Here is a 20,544-nt window from a genome sequence, read left to right on the forward strand (position 1 = left end):
GATGAAATGTCACTCTCACAGTTTTACATCTTTAAAAAAACAAACTCAGAGAGAGAATCAAACATCCAGGTTTAGAGAGACTAACTTTAAACTTTAAACTTTAAACTTTAAACTTTAAACTTGTGCAACACAAAGAAAGATAAACATAGATTTAAGTAATTAAGTTTTAATCCTGGATAATAAATAAAAAGGTATGAAACACAGTCTCATGGGTGCTGATGTTTATAAGACACAGTAACATGAATCCAACATGTCACCAGCTGCTCACACACACACACACACACACACACACACACACACACACACACACACACATTAACAGTTAAAGTGTGCAATGTCAGAACTGAACTTTAATATCAGTTCAACTGTGTTTCAATTAAAATCTCAACTCAGGAAATGAAATGTGTCTTTATATCTATTGAGTCTTTATTCATTTACAAATATAATAAAACTGTTATATTTTATACTATTTGGGTTAGAGTAAGGTTGTGTTATATATCTGTAAATCATTTTATTCCACAAGAGAAAACATTCAATAACTTTACTGGACTTCTTCTGTTGTTTTTCCACATTATTGACGTCTAACTTCTGATCTGATTAAATGTTTTAAAGCTCTACTCACAGCTCAACAGCATGGGCAAAAGTTATTATCTCTCTTTAAAGTTATTTAATGAAGACAAAGAATAAAAATGATCATTAAAAAACAAGATAAAATGAGATGAACATGATTGTAATTTTCATCATTATCCTTTTAAAGCAGTAAGTTAAAGCTCCTGTATGTTTCCTCTGAGTTATGTAGCGGCTGGCTCAGACAGCTCCGTGTGATATACAGCCGGTGGATGTGTGGTAAAACCAGCCACAAGGGGTCAGAGGTCAGGAGGTTTAAATCGGGGGGAAGGAAAGCAGCTGCTTGTGTTCATTTTAGCTGTCAGAGCTCAGCTGACTGACTCGCTGAGTTACACAAAATCATTAAAATCATTAAATCAGCTGTTCTGTTCTCTCTAAAAGCATCACAGACATTAAAACCCTCCTGTTGTCCTCCCGGGTCAAATTGACCCCGTCTGTTTTGACTCTTCCTTCTTTCCTTTCTTCCTTCCTACTGTCCTTCCTTACTCCATATTTCCTTCTTTCCTTCCTTCCTTCCTTCCTTCCTTCTTTCCTCTGCCCTTCTTTCCTTCCTCCCTCCCTCCTTCTTTCCTTCCCTCCTTCCTTCTCTCTTTCTTTCCTCCCCCCTACATTCCTACATTCCTCCCTTCCTTCTTTCCTCCCTCCCTCCTACCTTCCTTCCTTCCTTATTTCCTCCCTCCTTCCTTCTTTCCTTTCCTACCTTCCTACCTCCCTCCTTTCCTTCCTTCTTCCTTCCTCCCTTCCTTCCTTCCTCCCTCCCTCCCTCCCTCCCTCCTTTCCTTCCTCCTTCCTTCCTCCCTTCCTCTTATCCATTCTCCCTCACTCCACCCCTCCTTCCTTCTTTCCTCCCTCTCTATTATCTTCCTTCCTTCCTTCCTTATTTACTTCCTTCTTTCCTTTCCTCCATTTCTTCCTCCCTCGTTTCCTTCCTTCTTCCTTCCTCCCTTCCTTCCTTCCTCCCTCCCTCCCTCCCCCCTTTCCTTCCTTCTTCCTTCCTCCCTCTCTCCCTCCCTCCTTTCCTTCCTTCTTCCCCCCTTCCTTCCTTATTTCCTTCCTTCCTCCCTCCCTCCCTCCCTCCCTCCCTCCCTCCCTCCTTTCCTTCCTTCTTCCTCCCTTCCTTCCTTATTTCCTTCCTTCTTTCCTTTCCTCCCTTCCTTTCTCCCTCCTTTCCTTCCTTCTTCCTCCCTTCCTTCCTTGACTCGAGGACAACAGGAGGGTTAAATGACTGACCCTCACAGACAATATTGAGTTGACTGGTTGTGATACTGACTGTATAAACTTACAGACTGATATAACTGCACATGTTGAACCTGACAGACAGCGTTCAGAGCACAGTAAACAATACTGATGATGATGTCATTGAACCAACAGGTGGTGTTGAAGGCCGAGGGAAGCGTCCACAGTCTGACGGTGCGCGACGTCCAGCTCAGCGAAGCTGGACAAGTCCGACTCACCGCCAAAGACTTCCAGACTGAAGCCAACCTCACCGTCAACGGTAAGACCAGAACATAATCCTACTCTGAGCAGAGAAACTCAAAAACTAATGAAATCTACATTTTATTGACCTCACCTTACTTCTGCAGAGACACGACTCTTACTTTATAACAGTGTTCGTGTGGAAAGGAGGGAGGAAGGGAGGGAGGAAGAAGGAAGGAAGGGCGGAAGGAAGGGAGGAAAGGAGGGTGGGAAGAAGAAGAAAGGAAAGGAGGAAGGAAGGAAGGAGAGAAGGAAGGAAGGAAAGGAGGGGAGGAAGAAGGAAGGAAGTGCGGAAGGAGGGGAGGAAAGGAGGGTGGGAGGAAGAAGAAAGGAAAGTAGGGAGGAAAGGAATAAAAGGAGGAAGGGAGAAAGGACGGAGGAAAGAAAGGAAGGTAGGAGGGAGGGAGGAAGGAAGAAGGAAGGAAAGGAGGAAGGAAGGAAGGAGAGATGGAAGGAAGGAAAGGAGGGAGGAAGAAGGAAGGAAAGGAGGAAGGAAGGAAGGAAGGAAGGAAAGGAAAGGAGGGAGAAAGGGAGGAAAGGAGGGTGGGAGGAAGATGGAAGGAAAGGAGGAAGGGAGGAAGGACGGAGGAAAGAAGGAAGGAAGAAGGGAGGAAGGAAGGAGAGAAGGAAGGAAGGAGGGAGGGAAGAACAAAGGAAGAAGGGAGGAAGGAAGGACAGAAGGAAGGAAGAAAGGGGGATGGAGGGAGGAAAGAAGGAGAAGGAAGGGAGGAACTCAAAATTGTGGATTTTGATGATTTTGAGATATAAACTGGTTTCATTTAAGAACAGAAACTGTTGACCTGAATATTCTCGTGGTATTTAAACATCTGCTTTGCTTGTTTCCGTGTCGCTTCAGAGCCTCCAGTGGAGTTCTCGAAGCCTCTGGTGGATCAGACGGTGGAGGAAGAAGCCACCGCTACGCTCGAGTGTGAAGTTTCCAGAGAGAATGCGGAGGTGCAATGGTTCATAGACGGGAAGGAGATCCGTAAGAACAAGAAGTATGAGATGAAGGTAGATGGATGCAAGAGGACGCTGCTCATCCACGACTGCACTCTGGACGACTCCAGGACCTACACGTGTGACGCTAAAGACTTCAAAACCTCCTGCTTCCTCAATGTTGAACGTGAGTAAATTATAGGTTGATATAAAAACACCAGGAAGAGATTGAGAGCCTAATCAAATGTAAACAGTCTTATCTAATCTTCTCCCACTACCAAACCTAATGTTCCATAAGAGTTAAAGAACTATTTATAAGACATAATAATAAAAATAAAGAACCTTTCATTAGAATTAAATAATCCTTCCAAACTATTTAACCTTCCTGTCGTCCTCCCGGGTCAAATTGACCCCGTCTGTTTTGACTGTTCCTTCTTTGCTCCCTCTATCCCCTTTTCTTCTTTCCTTCTGTCCTTCCTTCCTCCTTCCTTCCTTCCTTCCTTCCTTCCTTCCTTCCTTCCTCCCTTCCTTCTTTCCTCCCTCCTACCTTCCTCTCTCTTTCCTCCCTTCCTTCTTTGCTCCCTCATCACCTTTTCTTCCTTCCTTCCTTCCTTATTTCCTCCCTCCTACCTTCCCCCTTACTTCTTTCCTGTGTCTTTCCTCCCTTCCTTCCTTCCTCTCTCCTTCTCTCCTTCCTCCCTTCCTTCCTTTCCTTCCTTCTTCCTCCCTTCCTTCCTTTCCTTCCTTCTTCCTCCCTTCCTTCCTTTCCTTCCTTCTTCCTCCCTTCCTTCCTTGACTCGAGGACAACAGGAGGGACTCCACAAAAGTTTGAAAGCTAAATTAAATTAAACAGCAAATGAATCCTCAAGGAGACGAGGAGCCTCACAAAAAGGGGAATTAATATATTGAACCACCTCACTTAAGAGTTAAAGACTTCCTCATAAAGACTTCTCTCTGTTTTTGTTTCCACAGCTCCACATATCGAGTTCTCAAAGCCGCTCCATGACGTCGAGGTCAGAGAGAAGGAATCTGCCAGGTTTGAATGTGAAGTGTCGAGAGAAAACGTCAAAGTGAGCACGACTTCAGCTTCATTCACCACATCACATGAACCATCAGTCACTGTTCAGTGTTTTAACGTCTCTGATGTCTCCTCCTGCTGCCTCACAGGTCCGCTGGTTAAAGGATGGAAGTGAAATCAGGAAGGGGAAGAAATATGAAATTATTGCCACAGGACGTCAACATGTTCTCATCATCCACAAGTCTGTGTTTGATGATGAGGCCGAATATGAATGTGGAGCTAAGACCTCCAAATCCTCCGGCATGCTCACCGTCGTTGGTAAGAACATCACATTTAACCTTCCTTCCTTCCCTCATTCCTTCCTTCCTTCCTTCCTTGCTCCTTCGCTCCTTCTTTCCTTCCCTCCTTCCTTCCTTCCTTCCTCCTTCTCTTTTTCGTTCCTTCCTCTCTTCCTCCCGTCCTTCTTTCTTTCCTTCCTTCCTTCCTTCCTTCCTTCCTTCCTTCCTTCCTTCCTTCCTTCCTTCCTTCCTTCCTTCCTCCCTCCCTCGCTCCTTCTCTCCTTCTTTCTTTCCCTCCTTCCTTTCTTTCCTTCGTCCCTTCCTTCTTTCCTCCCTCCCTCCTTCTCTCTTCTTTCCTCCCCCTACCTTACTCCCTTCTTTCTTTCCTCTGTCCTTCTTTCCTTCCTTCCTTCCTTCCTTCCTCCCTCCCTCGCTCCTTCTCTCCTTCTTTCTTTCCCTCCTTCCTTCCTTCCTTTCCTTCGTCCCTTCCTTCTTTCCTTCCTTCCTCCCTCCTTTCAATTTACCTTCGGTTTGAGTTCTAGCAATTTATTTTTCACTGCTGCTGCTTGTTCACAGAGGAGGAGGCGAGGTTCATCAAGAACCTGTCTAACGTGGAGGGAGCTGAGATGGACAGCGTGAAGCTGATATGCGAGGTGTCCAAACCCAGCGCCGACGTCACCTGGTACAAAGGAGACGAGGAGCTGCCGGAGGGCGGCCGCTACGACCAGATCGTGGACGGGAAGAGGAGGATCCTCCTCATCCAGAACCTGAAGATGGATGATGCTGGAGAGTACTACTGCAAGCTGAGTCCGAGCATCACAACCTCTGGAAACCTAACGATTAATGGTACGAAAGATTTAACCCGAACCCTGATCATCACTGTGAATGTGCCACTGGTACTAGTACTTTACTGTAGTACAGTCTGAGGTACTTGTACTTTACTGTAGTACAGTTTGAGGTACTTGTACTTTACTGCAGTACAGTTAGAGGTACTTGTACTTTACTGTAGTACAGTTTGAGGTACTAGTACTTTACTGTAGTACAGTTTGAGGTACTTGTACTTTACTGTACTACAGTTAGAGGTACTTGTACTTTACTGTAGTACAGTTAGAGGTACTTGTACTTTACTGTAGTACAGTTTGAGGTACTTGTACTTTACTGTAGTACAGTTAAAGGTACTAGTACTTTACTGTAGTACAGTTAGAGGTACTTGTACTTTACTGTAGTACAGTTAGAGGTACTAGTACTTTACTGTAGTACAGTTAGAGGTACTTGTACTTTACTGTACTACAGTTTGAGGTACTTGTACTTTACTGTAGTACAGTTTGAGGTACTTGTACTTTACTGTAGTACAGTTAGAGGTACTTGTACTTTACTGTAGTACAGTTTGAGGTACTTGTACTTTACTGCAGTACAGTTAGAGGTACTTGTACTTTACTGTAGTACAGTTTGAGGTACTAGTACTTTACTGTAGTACAGTTTGAGGTACTTGTACTTTACTGTACTACAGTTAGAGGTACTTGTACTTTACTGTAGTACAGTTAGAGGTACTTGTACTTTACTGTAGTACAGTTTGAGGTACTTGTACTTTACTGTAGTACAGTTAAAGGTACTAGTACTTTACTGTAGTACAGTTAGAGGTACTTGTACTTTACTGTAGTACAGTTAGAGGTACTAGTACTTTACTGTAGTACAGTTAGAGGTACTTGTACTTTACTGTAGTACAGTTAGAGGTACTAGTACTTTACTGCAGTACAGTTTGAGGTACTTGTACTTTACTGTAGTACAGTCTGAGGTACTTGTACTTTACTGCAGTACAGTTTGAGGTACTTGTACTTTACTGTAGTACAGTCTGAGGTACTTGTACTTTACTGCAGTACAGTTTGAGGTACTAGTACTTTACTGTAGTATAGTTTGAGGTACTTGTACTGCTGTATTGCTATTTTTAGTAAAGGATCTGAGTACTTCTTCCACCACTGGAGGGCGCTGTGGAGGCTCTGAACTGAAACCTCTAATATAGCATAAACCTATCTTAAGTGCTTTCCAACCCTCCTCTAATCTCTACTCCCTCCCTTCAGAACTGGCTGCTGAGTTCATCTCCAAGCCTCACAACCAGGAAGTGGTGGAGGGCGAAAAGGCGGAGTTCACCTGCTCCGTCTCCAAGGAAAACTACCAGGTCAGATGGATGAAAGACGACAAGGAGCTGGAGGAGGGAGACAAGTACCAGATGATCAGTGACGGAAAGAGACGAACGCTGGTCATCAAGAACAGTGATATTAAAGATGAGGGAGGATACGTGGTGATGATCGGACCCAACAGAGCCAGTGTTGATCTCACCGTGCTCGGTAAATAGCTTCCTACTGCTCTCCTGCTTTAAATGCATGTACAACTATATTATATATGTAAAAAGTGTGTGTGAATTAAATATGTAGTTTTAATAAGCATTGAGTGTGCAAACAAATCAATTCAAATTACTGCAGTACAGTTAGAGGTACTTGTTCTTTACTGTAGTTTCATGTTAGTTAACCAAACACTGAGCTTGTTGTCATAGTAACAGTAGCACCGATAGTCACAGTGGCCCAGAAGCATTCACAGCCTGTTTGTTTGACTCTTGACTTTCTGATCTGCATCAACAGAGAAACTGAAGATCATCACACCGCTGAAAGACACCGAGGCCAAAGAAGGTCAGGAGATCGTCCTGAACTGTGAGACGAACACCGAAGAAGCGAAGGCCAAGTGGCTGAAGAACGAAGAGACCATCTTCGAGAGCGGCAAATACGTGATGGTCCAGAGAGATAACGTCTTCTCCCTGAGGATCAAAGATGCCCAGAAGGGAGATGAGGACAATTACAGCATTAACCTGACCAATCACAGAGGAGAGCAAGCCAAGAGCTCCTGCAAGCTCACTGTCAAAGGTCCGTGATTACTTTATAACAGAGTAATAGATTACCTCAGCTGAGAGGGAATTAACCCTCCTGTTGTCCTCGAGTCAAGGAAGGAAAGGAGGGAGGGAGGAAGGAAGGGAGGAAGAAAGAAGGAAAGGAGGGAGGGAGGGAGGGAGAAGGAAGGAAAGGAGGGAGGGAGGAAAGGAGGAAGGTAGGAAAGGAGGGTGGGAGGAAGAAGGTAGGTAAGGAAGGAAGGAAAGGAGGGAGGAAGGAAGTAAAGGAGGGAGGGAGGAAGGAAGGGAAGAAAGGAGGGAGGAAGGGAGGGAGGGAGGGAGGCAGGAAGAAGGAAGGAAGGAAAGGAGGGAGGGAAGAAGGACAGAGGAAAGAAGGAAGGAGGGAGGGAGGGAGAAAGGAAAAGAGGAAGGAAGGAAAGAAGGACAGAGGAAAGAAAGAGAAGGGGGTAAGGAAAGAAGGAAGGAGGGGAGAAGGAAGGAAGAAAGAGAGAAGGAGGGAGGGAGGGAGGAAGGAAAGAAGGACAGAAGGAAGGAAGGAAGGGAGGAAAGAAGGAACAAATGAGGTAAATAATGAGGTCTAATGTTGTTGAGTTTAACATGTTTGTGATGTTTGTGTTGCTCAGAGGAGAGTTTGAGGATCGTGGTTCCTCTGGAGGACATCGACACTCAGGAGAAGAAGACTGTCAGCTTCTCTTGTAAGGTCAACAGACCCAAAGCGACTCTGAAGTGGATGAAAGGCAACGAGGAGATCGTGTTCAACAAACGCATCGTTTACCGAGCCGACAAAGAGAAGCACACGCTGACCATCAAAGACTGCCTGCTGGCCGACGAGGGCGAGTACACCGCCGTGGCCGGAGACAGCAAATCTACCGCTGAGCTGATCATCAGCGAGGCGCCCACAGACTTCAGCGTGCAGCTCAAGGACCAGACCATCACTGAGTTTGAAGACGCAGAGTTCACCTGCAAAATTACCAAAGAGAAAGCCGACGTTAAGTGGTACAGAAACGGACGTGAGATCAGAGAAGGCCCGAGGTACGTCATCATGGCTGTGATTTATACTATACTATACCTCAATGTTCATCTAGGTGCAGACAATATAAATATATATATATTATACTACAAGACAGGGTGATAACCCTCCTGTTGTCCTCGAGTCAAGGAAGGAAGGTTTGAAGAAGGAAGGAAAGGAGGGAAGAAGGAAGGAAAGGAGGGAGGAAAGAAGGAAAGGAAGAAATGGAGGGAGAAAAGAAGGATGGAGAGAGGGAGGGAGAAAGGAAAAGAGGAAGGGAGGAAGGAAGGAAAGAAGGTCAGAGGAAAGAAGGAAGGTAATGGGGTGGAAAGAAAGACAGAAGGAGGGAGGGAGGGAGGAAGGAGGGAGGGAGGGAGGGAGGAAGGAAGGACAGAAGGAAGGAAGAAAGGGGGATGGAGGAAGGAAAGTAGGACAGACGGAAGGAAGGAAAGAAGGAACAGTCAAAACAGACGGGGGTCAATTTGACCCGGGAGGACGACACGAAGGTTAAAGTCTCATTCAGGGAGAAAACTGCACACTGACACATTTCAAACCACCTCATGCAAATCTGCACCTGTTCACATCTTCATATTGAATTTGTTGCGGCTCTAATTTCCAGCTTAAGTTGACAGAACACAAGTCAAGAATATATTTGAGTCCTTTGCCGTGCGACATGACTCACTTTGTGTGAATCGCATTTGATGTTTTTCATCATTCACTGAAAATACTGTTCTGATGTTTGTGGTAAAATAATGATAATATTTTTATTTTCTCAGATACACATTTAAAAAGGAAGGAAGGTTTTGCACCTTGCACATCAAGGAGTGCAGACCAGACGATGAGTGTGAATACGCTTGTGGTGTGGACGAGAAGAGATCCAGAGCCAGACTCTTTGTTGATGGTGAGCTCCTCAAACTTTACTGTATAGATAGATAGATAGATAGATAGATAGATAGATGGATAGATGGATAGATGGATAGATAGATAGATAGATAGATAGATAGATAGATATTTATTGTCCCCAGAACTGTCAATACATATACAATACATACACACACACACACACTCTACGACACCACTAAACATTGAGCAACACACATACTACACAAACCCTACCAGACATTAAACAACCGACACATATGGGTCCATATGAGGTTATTGGGGAAGGTTATAAACTGTTCCTGTTCTGCCTCTGCTCTCAATAAACCTTCCTCATGTTGATGTCCTGCAGAAACCCCGGTGGAGATCGTCAGACCGCCGCAGGACGTGTTCGAACCTCCCGGCTCAGACGTGGTGTTCGAGGTGGAGCTCAACAAGGACAGAGTGGAGGTGAAGTGGTTGAGGAACAACATGACGGTCGTCCAGGGAGACAAATACCAAATGATGAGCGAGGGGAAAGTCCACAGACTGCAGGTCTGTGAGATCAGACCAAGAGACCAAGGAGAGTACAGAATCATTGTTAAGGACAAAGATGCCAAGGCCAAGCTGGAGCTGGCAGGTAAGAAATGAACAAGTTAAAGATTCATTTTACTATCAAATCCCCAAAATCACAAGTTTTGGTGGTTAAGATTCCTTTAAATCACATATTAAATAGATTAAATTACTTAAGACACTTAGCAGATATCTACATGGTCGCCCATAAGGTTGGAATAAAATATTTTTGCCTCTTTCCATGAAATGATTGTGAAAATGTGATTTATTCTTGATAGATAAAGTGTAAATATTGTCTAAATTGTATTGATCAATCTCATTGCACCTGGTTAAAGGTGATTAGTGATGTGCATAAATAGAAAATAAAAAGAGGAATGTGTCTGAAAACAATATTATTCCAACTTTATGGGCGACCGTGTATTTAATTCCTTTAAGCTATGTAATGTTAATAATCAAATGTTATTTTATATTTAAGTAAAACTGGACCAGAATTTTTTTTTAAAACATCACATTTTGTTGGTAGGTACTGAATATTACCATTACATAATGTGAAGATTATCCAGACTCAAAGTTCAGTATATAAAGTTGTATTACGTGGCACCTACGTGGTCATTTACCTAAAAAGAAACAACAAAAAAAGACTTTTTGTTAGCCAGTTTGCAACCTGCCCACTTCAACACTTCTACAGTTACTGATGAACAAATAAAACATCTGTCCAGGTGTTCATCTCCCTCATGATATCTACTCCTCCCTCCTCTTGCAGCTGTGCCTCAGATAAAGACCACAGACCAGAGCTATGTCACAGATGCTGGGAAGCCAATCACCATGGCCGTCCCCTACAGTGCATACCCAAAAGCACAGGCTGATTGGCTGTATGACAACACAAGCCTGTCCAAAGACCACATCCACACCTCTGCTGACCGCACAGAGTACCGACTGAAGGACCCCAAGAAAAGTGACCAGGGCCGCTACAAGATCATCATCAAGAACAAACACGGAGAAGGAGAAGCCTTCATCAACCTAGATGTCATCGGTGAGCTCTCCAACACAAAGATAAAACTGTGACCTGATTATTAGCATAAGGATATATTTTTTAGCATTTTTGTATTTGAACCAAGCGGGGAGTTCTGGTCCTCTGAAATGAGGCCAACGCGGAAGTAACTTAAAACTGCATTCTATCAAAAGGCCACCAGGGGGCGACACATTTTTTTTTTTTTTTTTTTTTGCCACCTAGTGGTAGAAAAAGCACATTACAGAAAAAGAGACCAGGTACAAAACCGTATCAAGTTTTATGGTGGAACCTTAATTATGCTTATTAACATTTGTAGTTTGACTGCTACAAATTTGACAAATTTTTGCAACAGCAACATGCAGTGAAGTACTTGTTTGAGGACATTTGGGACTTTATTATTATTCATGCAAAGAGAAGATGTAAATGTAAGGAAATAGATCCACTGGTGAATGAATTATGTTATACACAGGAGGGGAGTTCCGGTCCTCTGAAATGAGGCCAACACGGAAGTAACTTAAAACTGCATTCTATCAAAAGGCCACCAGGGGGCGACCGTTTTGGTGTCAAAAGGACTTCCGTCTCTGTACAAGTCAATGGACAATTCACCAACTTCTCACTTGATTTCTAACCTCAGTAAACGTTTTCAAAATGTGTTTATGGTCTCAATCGCTAGTTTAAAGCCTTCTTCAATGCAGTATGATGTTCATTTGGGACATTTTGGCCTCCCTGATTTTATATTTGACGATAAAGCAGGGTATGCATTAGGGCGTGGCTACGTGGTGATTGACAGGTTGATTGGTTCACAGGTTCAGGAGGTGAAATGTGCCTTGAAAAGTCCATGTTATGCTGAAATGTGTTTTTCTTCCATGTCTCATCTCCAGATGTTCCTGGGCCTGTGAAGAACCTGCAGGTAGTCGACACAGCTGATGGAGAGGTCAGCTTGGCATGGGAGGAACCGGAGAGCGACGGAGGCAGCAAAGTCATCAGCTACGTGGTGGAGAGACGTGATGTGAAACGTAAGACATGGACGCTGGCCACCGACCACGCTGAGAGCCCAGAGTACACAGTGACCGGACTCCAGATGGACTCCATGTACCTGTTCAGAGTCTGCGCTCGCAATAGAGTCGGCAGCGGCCCCAACGTAGAGACCGACAAACCTGTACAGCCCAAGAACAAGTTTGGTGAGAAGGATTTTGTATCATGTGGTCGTTTTAACCTTCCTGACGTCCTCCTGGGTCAAATTGACCCTGTCTGTTTTGACTGTTCCTTCTTTCCTCCCTCCCTTCCTCCCTTCTTTCTTTCCTTCCTTCCTTCCTTCCCTGACTCGAGGACAACAGGAGGGTTAAAAAGTGTAATTTTGGTGACTAAAGGTTAATATAATCCAGTCTCACTAACCTATAACTGTGTTTATCGCTGTTTTCAGGTGTTCCAGAAGCTCCACTGAATGTGATAGTTGGAAACGTCACCAAGTTCGGCTGCACCGTCTCCTGGGAGCCTCCCGAGTCCAACGGAGGCTCTCCCATCACCTCTTACATCATTGAGCTGCGTGACAGGACATCAGTGAAGTGGTCTCCGGTCCAGGTGACTAAAGCCGATGAGCTCAAGGCAATTGTCAACGATGTCATTGAGAACAAAGAGTATATCTTCAGAGTCAAAGCTCAGAACAAAGCTGGCGACGGCAAGCCCAGCGCCGCCTCACAGCCCGTCAAGATCATGGATCCCATCGGTGAGTCTAGCTAGCTGAAATTATGAATTCTGTTATTTTAGGTCTAGCTCTAACCCTTAGATTGTGTCTTATATTAACTGTTTATGTCCATCACCTGCAGAGCGCCCAAGTCCCCCTCAGAACCTGGTGTGGCAGGACCAGAACAAGAACTCAGTACAGCTCACCTGGGAGACTCCTCTGAAAAACGGAGGCAGCATGATCACAGGATACATCATCGAGCGCTGTGAAGATGGCACTGATAAGTGGCTGCGTTGCAACGCCCGCCTCTGCCCTGACCTCGTCTACAAGGTACAGCTGCATGCTTATCAAACTCTGAAATAAGACTTTAAAAGCATGTCTGAAGGTTATGTCGTCTCTAATTCTTGTATCGTATCGTAGAAGTATCGTTGTTCAAAAAATGTTGAAGTTCCAAAAAGACTCAGTCAAAAGTCACCAGGAGTCGTCCAGCTGAATGCAGTTAGAGTTTAGAGCCAACATACACAGACAGGATCTATGTATAAATGACACAAAGAACTCAAAACTGGGGTCTCTTTTATTCTGTCTATATTGCTGACTCTTGCAAAAAGTTTAAACCCCCTCCCACTGTGGAGTGAGTTTCAACCAATCTGCTTCTTCCAACCCAACATGAACCTGTCCTAAAGACGCCTCTACCCAACTTTTGTGGCTGCTCCATTTATTTCTATGCTTGCTAGTTTCGGTCTCTAAGAGTCCGTAAGCTTCACTTTGAGTTCTGTTTTTTTTCCCTCAGTTCCCCACAGCTGCTGTTAGCTGCTGTTAGCTGCTGTTAGCTGTTGTTAGCTGCTGTTAGCTGTTGTTAGCTGTGTGAGCAATGTTTATCACAGATTTCTTCAAGTTCAATATTACCCAATTACTTTTCCTACTGCATTCTTTTCCTATGGTAATAATAATATAATAATAAGTGTGGTATGTATAATCACATATATTGTGATTTTAAGCTTTTATGCTTATTCGATTATAAAGTACTTATTCACTCAATAAATGCAGAATCACATACACCTCTTCGTTTAACATAATGCCTTCAGATTTGATCATCTTTAGCAAATAATAGTCAACAATCAAGTACCCTTTTAGCAGATACAACATTGTTCATTGTTAGTAATTATCACCAAATTTAAACACTACAGTTACAAGCTCAGAGTTTTCTAACTGATCCCAAAAACTCTACCAACAGGAGTAATTTGCTTCCAGGCTAACCCAAACCTTTCTCATCATCCAGCAGCTGCTTTACAATGAAATCCCTCCTGCTGCTGATATCTTGATTAATGCTTAACTTATTGTCAGATTCATCCTCTAAAATGAATTCACCCAGCTGATCAGTTTGACATTTGTTGTTTCAGGTTTCTGGTCTGACATATGGAGCAAAGTACAACTACAGAGTGTTTGCTGAAAATGCTGCTGGAGTGTCCGACCCATCAAACACCATCGGACCTCTGCTGGCCGACAACACACATGGTGAGACAGACAGTAGTTTTTATTGTCACTGAGCCATTGATGTTTTTAATGTTCATCTGATGAAGAGAACACTTTTCTGTACCCATCATAACCATCTTACTCATCATGCGTATCTCTCCTCTCTCCAGTCGGTCCAACCTTTGACCTGAGTGCATTCAAAGATGGCCTGGAGGTGATCGTCCCTCAGGCTCTCACCATAAGAGTCCCCATAACAGGATACCCGACACCCGTTGCTAAGTGGACCTTCGGAGAGAAGGAGCTGACTGCTGCGGATGAGCGCGTTACCGTGACGACCAAGTCCACATTCGTAGAACTCATCGTCACACCGAGTGTTCGCCCAGACAAAGGCACCTACACCCTGACGTTGGAGAACGACGTCACGTCTGTCTCTGGAGAAATCGAAGTCAACGTCATCGGTACGCCAAGAAAACAAAAATTCTTATTTTGACTGAAAACATTTAAAGCGATGGTTCGGCGTAATTTCAACCTAGCGTCATGAGGTCTATCTAATCACAGCCTCAGCCCTTTTTTTTCATTTGGTCGCAAATTAGTGGAGTTAGCGCTATCAGCCGAATGGCTTAGTACAGGCACTAACGGACCCACCAGTGTATCTCGTAAAGTACTCCACTAATAATGCCTGGATTGTTATCAAACTTCTACAGTAGTACAAATAGGGTCTTTACTCATAAATCGATGCATTGGAAAGTTTGTAAGTACACAAGGAGTTTATTAAAATAAACACTTACCTGATGGCTTTTACTCTGCTGCTAAAGCTGTAAAAATTGTTGAAATCCTGCGCGACCACACAGGATTTCAGTGGTTGCGCGAGATTTCGACGATTTTTACAGCTTTAGCAGTAGCAGCAGAGTAAAAGCCATCAGGTAAGTGTTTATTTTTAATGAACTCCTGGTGTTCTTACAAACTTTCCAATGTGCAATGAAATTACGCCGAACCATCGCTTTAAGTTATATAGAAACAAATCTGAGAAAACAGTTGACCTGAAGCAGTTTGTGATTGAGCTACATACAGATTAAAGAACAGTTAACTGCTGTTTGTTTTGGATTAAGGTTTTGGTATCATTGTACTGTATATTTATCTGTGTCTTCCAGCTGCACCCAGCGCTCCAAAGGATTTCAAGGTTCCAGAAGTGACCCGTCAACATGTCCATCTGAGCTGGGAGGCTCCCGAGCATGATGGAGGAAGTCCTCTGACTGGCTACCAGGTGGAGAAACGGGACATGTCCCGCAAGACCTGGGTCAAGGTATGACATTGGCATCCACATAGTTAACATAGTATGTATTTAATCATCATAGTATGTGTTTATCATAGACTGTATATAAGAAATGGACGTAACATCCGTGACGTCACCCATTGGTTTGTGGACTGCTGCTCGGAGGCCAATAGTATCGGATCTGAGCAGCTCCATCTTGAAAATTTCAGGTGCATGCTGGGTAAAATAAAAACAGGGATTCTACTTATATGGGCATCAGGAGGAGCATGAGGCGCCCTCCTGAACCTGTGAACCAATCAACCTGTCAATCACGACGTAGCCACGCCCTAATGCATACCCTGCTTTATCGTCACATATAAAATCAGGGAGGCCAAAATGTCCCAAATGAACATCATACTGCATTGAAGAAGGCTTTAAACTAGCGATTGAGACCATAAACACATTTTGAAAACGTTTACTGAGGTTAGAAATCAAGTGAGAAGTTGGTGAATTGTCCATTGACTTGTATAGAGACGGAAGTCCTTTTGACACCAAAACGGTCGCCCCCTGGTGGCCTTTTGATAGAATGCAGTTTTAAGTTAATTCCACGTTGGCCTCATTTCAGAGGACTGGGACTCCCCGCCTGGTATTTAATCATTATTTTGAAATTATAAACTTAACATAAGTCTACATGAGGATCAAATCTAGGCCTGTAATAAATGCATATGAATTCACAAACGTTATGCAAGTCAAATACAGCCAAACCAATCAACCAAAAGTCAGTCTTTGTTGGACTCCTCATGTATCTGAGGATATCTTCAACTTGTTGTCTGGTGGTAATTCTAAGTGTGTTTTCTCCCTCAGGTGATCACAGGTATCCAGGATCAGGAGTTCACAGTCACAGATGTGGTTGAAGGGAAGGAGTATCTGTTCAGAGTTACCGCCTGCAACAAGTGTGGACCAGGAGAGCCGGCATACATCGACGAGCCTGTCAATGTCTCCTCTCCCGCAAGTGAGTATTTGGATTCATTACTTTCAAATTTAAAGATGGAAAAGGATTTGAAATCTGCCAACTCTTGTTCTTTTTGGTTTATAAGTCTGAAATGTATGTCCATAATTGTGGAAAAAATTGAAATGAAATGAATGAAATACAATTCAAAACACACACACAGAATATAGACATTGTTTATTTTTTATTTAAAAGGATCCCCATTAGTCTTCCTGGGGTCCAGACAATAATATTTAATAGAGCACAACAAACATTGCAATCTCAAGTAAATATAAAAATATATAAAAATGAAAGAAAAACATTATACAGTCATGTATCACATAACCCAACCACACTCAAATAAGATGATATAATTACATTACATTAATATCAAATACATTCTTAATCTTCTTTTAAAACCAGCTTTTCCCTTAATCTCACAAACCTCACCTGGAAGACCTCATAGAGTCAGACTTAGTGGTAGAGTAATCAGTCCACTATTCTCCCCTCGAGTGTTATAAGAATGAGTATTTGAACAGTAAATTATATTATTATAAAAAAATGTAGGAGTCTGAGTGTTAATTATTCTATGCAAGTATATCAGTACATTAGCAGATAGTCTGTCTTTGACTCTCAACCAGGTGAGACGTTCATGCAACACAACAGTTCTTGGAGAAGTTTTGAGCCATTTGTACTTTGTTTAAAAGACTGTTAGATACAGCAGAACAAACAGTAAACAGTAATAAAGATGACATAAAACCAATGAATAAACTACTTGATGAAACAACTGTGAGTTGAGAAACAGAGCACATGTACACGTTATGGCAACAGCTCTACCCGTTGTGAGAGGACAGAGAAGTTAGGTTTTCAATACAGAAGAAACTTTCTAACCCCTTCTTGTCTGGTTTCCCCTTCAGCCGTCCCCGACCCTCCAGAGAACCTGAGGTGGAGAGACAAGTCAGCCAGTGGCATCTTCCTCACCTGGGAGCCACCGAAGTACGACGGTGGTTCTGGTATCAGAGGCTACAACGTGGATCGCTGCCAGAGAGGAACTGATAAATGGGAGCCTTGTGGCGACATGGTTCCCGAGCTGAAGTTACAGGTGACGGGTCTGACTGAAGGCCAGTGGTACTCCTACAGAGTCCGAGCTCTGAACCGACTCGGAGCCGGCCGGCCCTGCAAGCCCACCGACGAGATCCAGGCTGTTGATCCCAAAGGTAAAGGCGTTCAAATCATCTTCCTGTGTAGAGAATCTGAGGGATGTTTTTTATTTCACACAATATATGAGCCCAGTCTAAATTACCTCGAAATGTTCTTGAAGCAGTGGAGCGAAAGGAAATACAACCCAAAACTCAAAATGTATGAATGCAGGCAGAATCAAGAATGACATAATGAAAATAATCGAAGAAAGAAAATTATTTCAGTGTCATTGTTGTGATAACCAACATCAATCATTGAGAAAGGAGGAGAGGACATGATTGATCACCACAGACAGCAAAGAGAGAATTTATTTATGTTCCACTCTTTCTATTTAGGTGTTTTTTTTAAATGTTGTTTGAGTTATTTATATATATTATAATATACATATTAGTAATTGTACAGTGCACATCCCTCTTACTGTTGATCCTCCATCCTTGCAGAGCCTCCTGAGATTAACCTTGACGCTAAGCTGCTGGCCGGTCTGACCGCCAAAGCCGGCAGAAAGATCGAACTCCCGGCCGAGGTGACCGGAAAGCCAGAACCCCGCGTGAAGTGGACCAAGGCTGACACGGTCCTCAAAGCAGATGACAGAGTGTCCATCGACAACAAACCAGGACACTCCACCGTCACCATTGAAAAGACCCAGAGAGACGACACCTCCACCTACATCATTGAGGCCACCAACAGCAGCGGTCGCGCCACCGCCACCGTTGATGTCAACATCCTCGGTGAGTCAGAGAATGAGACCTGTCTCTTCTGTAGTGTCATGTTCAGGGGGAAGATACGGTATTAAAATAAATCAATCGATGTCTTTGTGTATTAAGCTGCTGGACCCTAAATTTCCCCTAGGGGATCAATAAAGTTTCTATCTATCCATCTATCCATCTATCTATCTATCTATCCATCTATCCATCTATCCATCTATCCATCTATCCATCCATCCATCCATCCATCCATCTATCCATCTATCTATCCATCTATCCATCTATCCATCCATCCATCCATCCATCCATCCATCCATCCATCCATCCATCCATCTATCCATCTATCCATCCATCCATCTATCCATCTATCCATCCATCCATCCATCCATCTATCCATCCATCTATCTATCCATCTATCCATCTATCCATCCATCCATCTATCCATCTATCCATCCATCCATCCATCTATCCATCTATCTATCTATCTATCCATCTATCCATCTATCCATCTATCCATCCATCCATCCATCCATCTATCTTTTATGTTTTTTTATTTCCAATTCTTACTGTTAAATGTTTTATATAAAGCACATTGAATCTTCATTGTGTATGAAATGCTCTATAATATAAATAAAGCTGCCTTGCCTATAATGACTGATGCTCCATCACAGATAAGCCCGGGCCTCCCGCTGGCTTCGACATCTCTGAGATCACCAACGAGTCCTGCTTCCTGGCCTGGAACCCTCCGCGTGATGACGGCGGCTCCAGAGTCACCAACTACATCATTGAGCGTCGCGCCGTAGACAGTGAAGTCTGGCACCGGCTGTCCTCCACCGTCAAATCCACCACGTACAGAGCCGTCGACCTGGTCAAGTTCAAGGAGTACATCTTCAGAGTGTTTGCTGAGAACCAGTTTGGTATCGGAGCTCCCGCTGAACACGCACCCATCATCGCCAGATACTCCTTCGGTAGGTCACCTGAGGGTCTCTTTCTTTCCTCCCTTCCTTCTGTCCTTCCTCCCTCCCTCCCTCCCTCCTTCTTTCCTTCCTTCCTTCCTTCCCCCTTCCTCTTTTCCTTTCTCCCTCCCTTCCTTCTTCTCTCTTTCTTTCCTCCTTCCTTTCTTCCTTCCTTCCTTCCTCCCTCCTTTCCTTCCTTCTTTTCTTCTTTCCTTTCTTCATTTCCTTCCTCTTTTCCTTTCTCCCTCCCTCCCTCCTTCTCTCTTTCTTTCCTTCCTTCCTCTTTTTCTTCCTTCTTCCATCCTTCCTTCCTCTCTCCTTTCCTTCCTTCTTCCTACCTTCCTTCCTTCCTTCATCCCTCCTTTCCTTCCTTTTACCTCCCTCCCTTCCTTCCTTCCTCCCTCTTTTCCTTCCTTCTTCCTTTCTTCCATCCTTCCTCCCTCCTTCCTTTCCTTCCTTCTTCCTCCCTTCCTTCCTTCCTTCCTCCCTCTTTTCCTTCTTTCTTCCTTTCTTCCATCCTTCCTTCCCTTCCTTCCTTAAAGTTTAAATCAGAGTGTTGTGTCTAACATCTCTCCCCCTTTTTTCCTCAGACACTCCCGGAGCCCCGTACAAGCTGGAGCCATCAGACATCGCTAAGGACTCCGTGACTCTGGCCTGGTACGAGCCAGATGAGGACGGAGGAAGCCCGATCACTGGATACTGGGTCGAGAGATACGAGCCGGACCGCGACAAGTGGATCAGATGCAACAAACTGCCAATCAAAGATACCAACTACAGGTGAGTCTGACTCTGCTGTCTGGTATCAGAAGTCTCATAACATACTTCATTGATTATTAATGCTAATGTGTTGCTGTGTGTGTGTTTGTGTTTTTCATCTGCAGAGTCAAAGGCCTTCCCACCAGGAAGAAGTACAAGTTTAGAGTCCTGGCTGAAAACTTGGCCGGAACCGGAAAACCCAGCAAGGGAGACTGACCAGATCCTTGTCAAAGATCCTATCGGTACAAAAGCTTTCATTCATTCTTTTTTAATACTTACATTTTTATTCGATTTCTGAACAACAAACATCATAAGTACATCCTCTACAACTTCACAATATGTATGAGTTTTGGACAGGAGTTTCACACAGTGTTACTTAATTTGTAGCCCATATATCATGGCAAAAGGCAAATTACATATTTAAATAGTTTACCGGCAATCCCCAAACACCTTCCCTACTCCAACAAAAACATTGTTTTACAATTTCTGGCCAACAGTTGACTGTAGGTTGGTCTGTAACCATTTATGAGTGATTGCTTCTTTTGCTGCTGTGGTCAGTATTTTTTAAGATATTATCATTCATTGTTATTCCTTGAGATAAAAAGTCGTACATGTCAGTGGAGTCTGGTGTCCAAGAATACGCTGCGTAGTTCTCTGGGTATTTTCCCAAAAATGGTTGTAACCTCCAAAAATGTGGTGGTGGTTCGCCTCGTCATCCCCACAATTTCTCCACCATGTGTGAACCGTTGTTAGATATGTTTTCATTTTAGGAGTAATGAAGAAACGGACAAGGTTTTTCAACAGAATTCACACCAATACCATAGAACAAGAAGTAGAAAAGGTTT

The 20,544-nt window shown here is 43.6% G+C and overlaps 1 protein-coding gene across 1 annotated transcript in view; it reads left to right on the plus strand.

Moving 5' to 3' along the window:
* ttn.2 (titin, tandem duplicate 2) overlaps window positions 1-20,544 on the plus strand; it is a 225,324-nt gene that overhangs the window by 124,229 nt on the left and 80,551 nt on the right. The window contains 25 exon segments of the mRNA XM_062431355.1: window positions 1,999-2,122; window positions 2,960-3,226; window positions 4,012-4,109; window positions 4,207-4,375; window positions 4,912-5,181; window positions 6,414-6,680; window positions 6,972-7,250; window positions 7,858-8,266; window positions 9,020-9,144; window positions 9,475-9,741; window positions 10,438-10,707; window positions 11,568-11,867; window positions 12,110-12,412; window positions 12,513-12,700; window positions 13,771-13,885; window positions 14,014-14,301; window positions 14,995-15,146; window positions 15,960-16,107; window positions 17,001-17,300; window positions 17,724-18,011; window positions 18,659-18,955; window positions 19,534-19,720; window positions 19,825-19,906; window positions 19,908-19,941; window positions 20,470-20,540. Coding sequence (XP_062287339.1) covers window positions 1,999-2,122; window positions 2,960-3,226; window positions 4,012-4,109; window positions 4,207-4,375; window positions 4,912-5,181; window positions 6,414-6,680; window positions 6,972-7,250; window positions 7,858-8,266; window positions 9,020-9,144; window positions 9,475-9,741; window positions 10,438-10,707; window positions 11,568-11,867; window positions 12,110-12,412; window positions 12,513-12,700; window positions 13,771-13,885; window positions 14,014-14,301; window positions 14,995-15,146; window positions 15,960-16,107; window positions 17,001-17,300; window positions 17,724-18,011; window positions 18,659-18,955; window positions 19,534-19,720; window positions 19,825-19,906; window positions 19,908-19,941; window positions 20,470-20,540 — 5,298 coding nt within the window.

Source organism: Scomber scombrus, chromosome 13, assembly GCF_963691925.1.
Source record: "Scomber scombrus chromosome 13, fScoSco1.1, whole genome shotgun sequence".
NCBI lineage: Eukaryota > Metazoa > Chordata > Actinopteri > Scombriformes > Scombridae > Scomber > Scomber scombrus.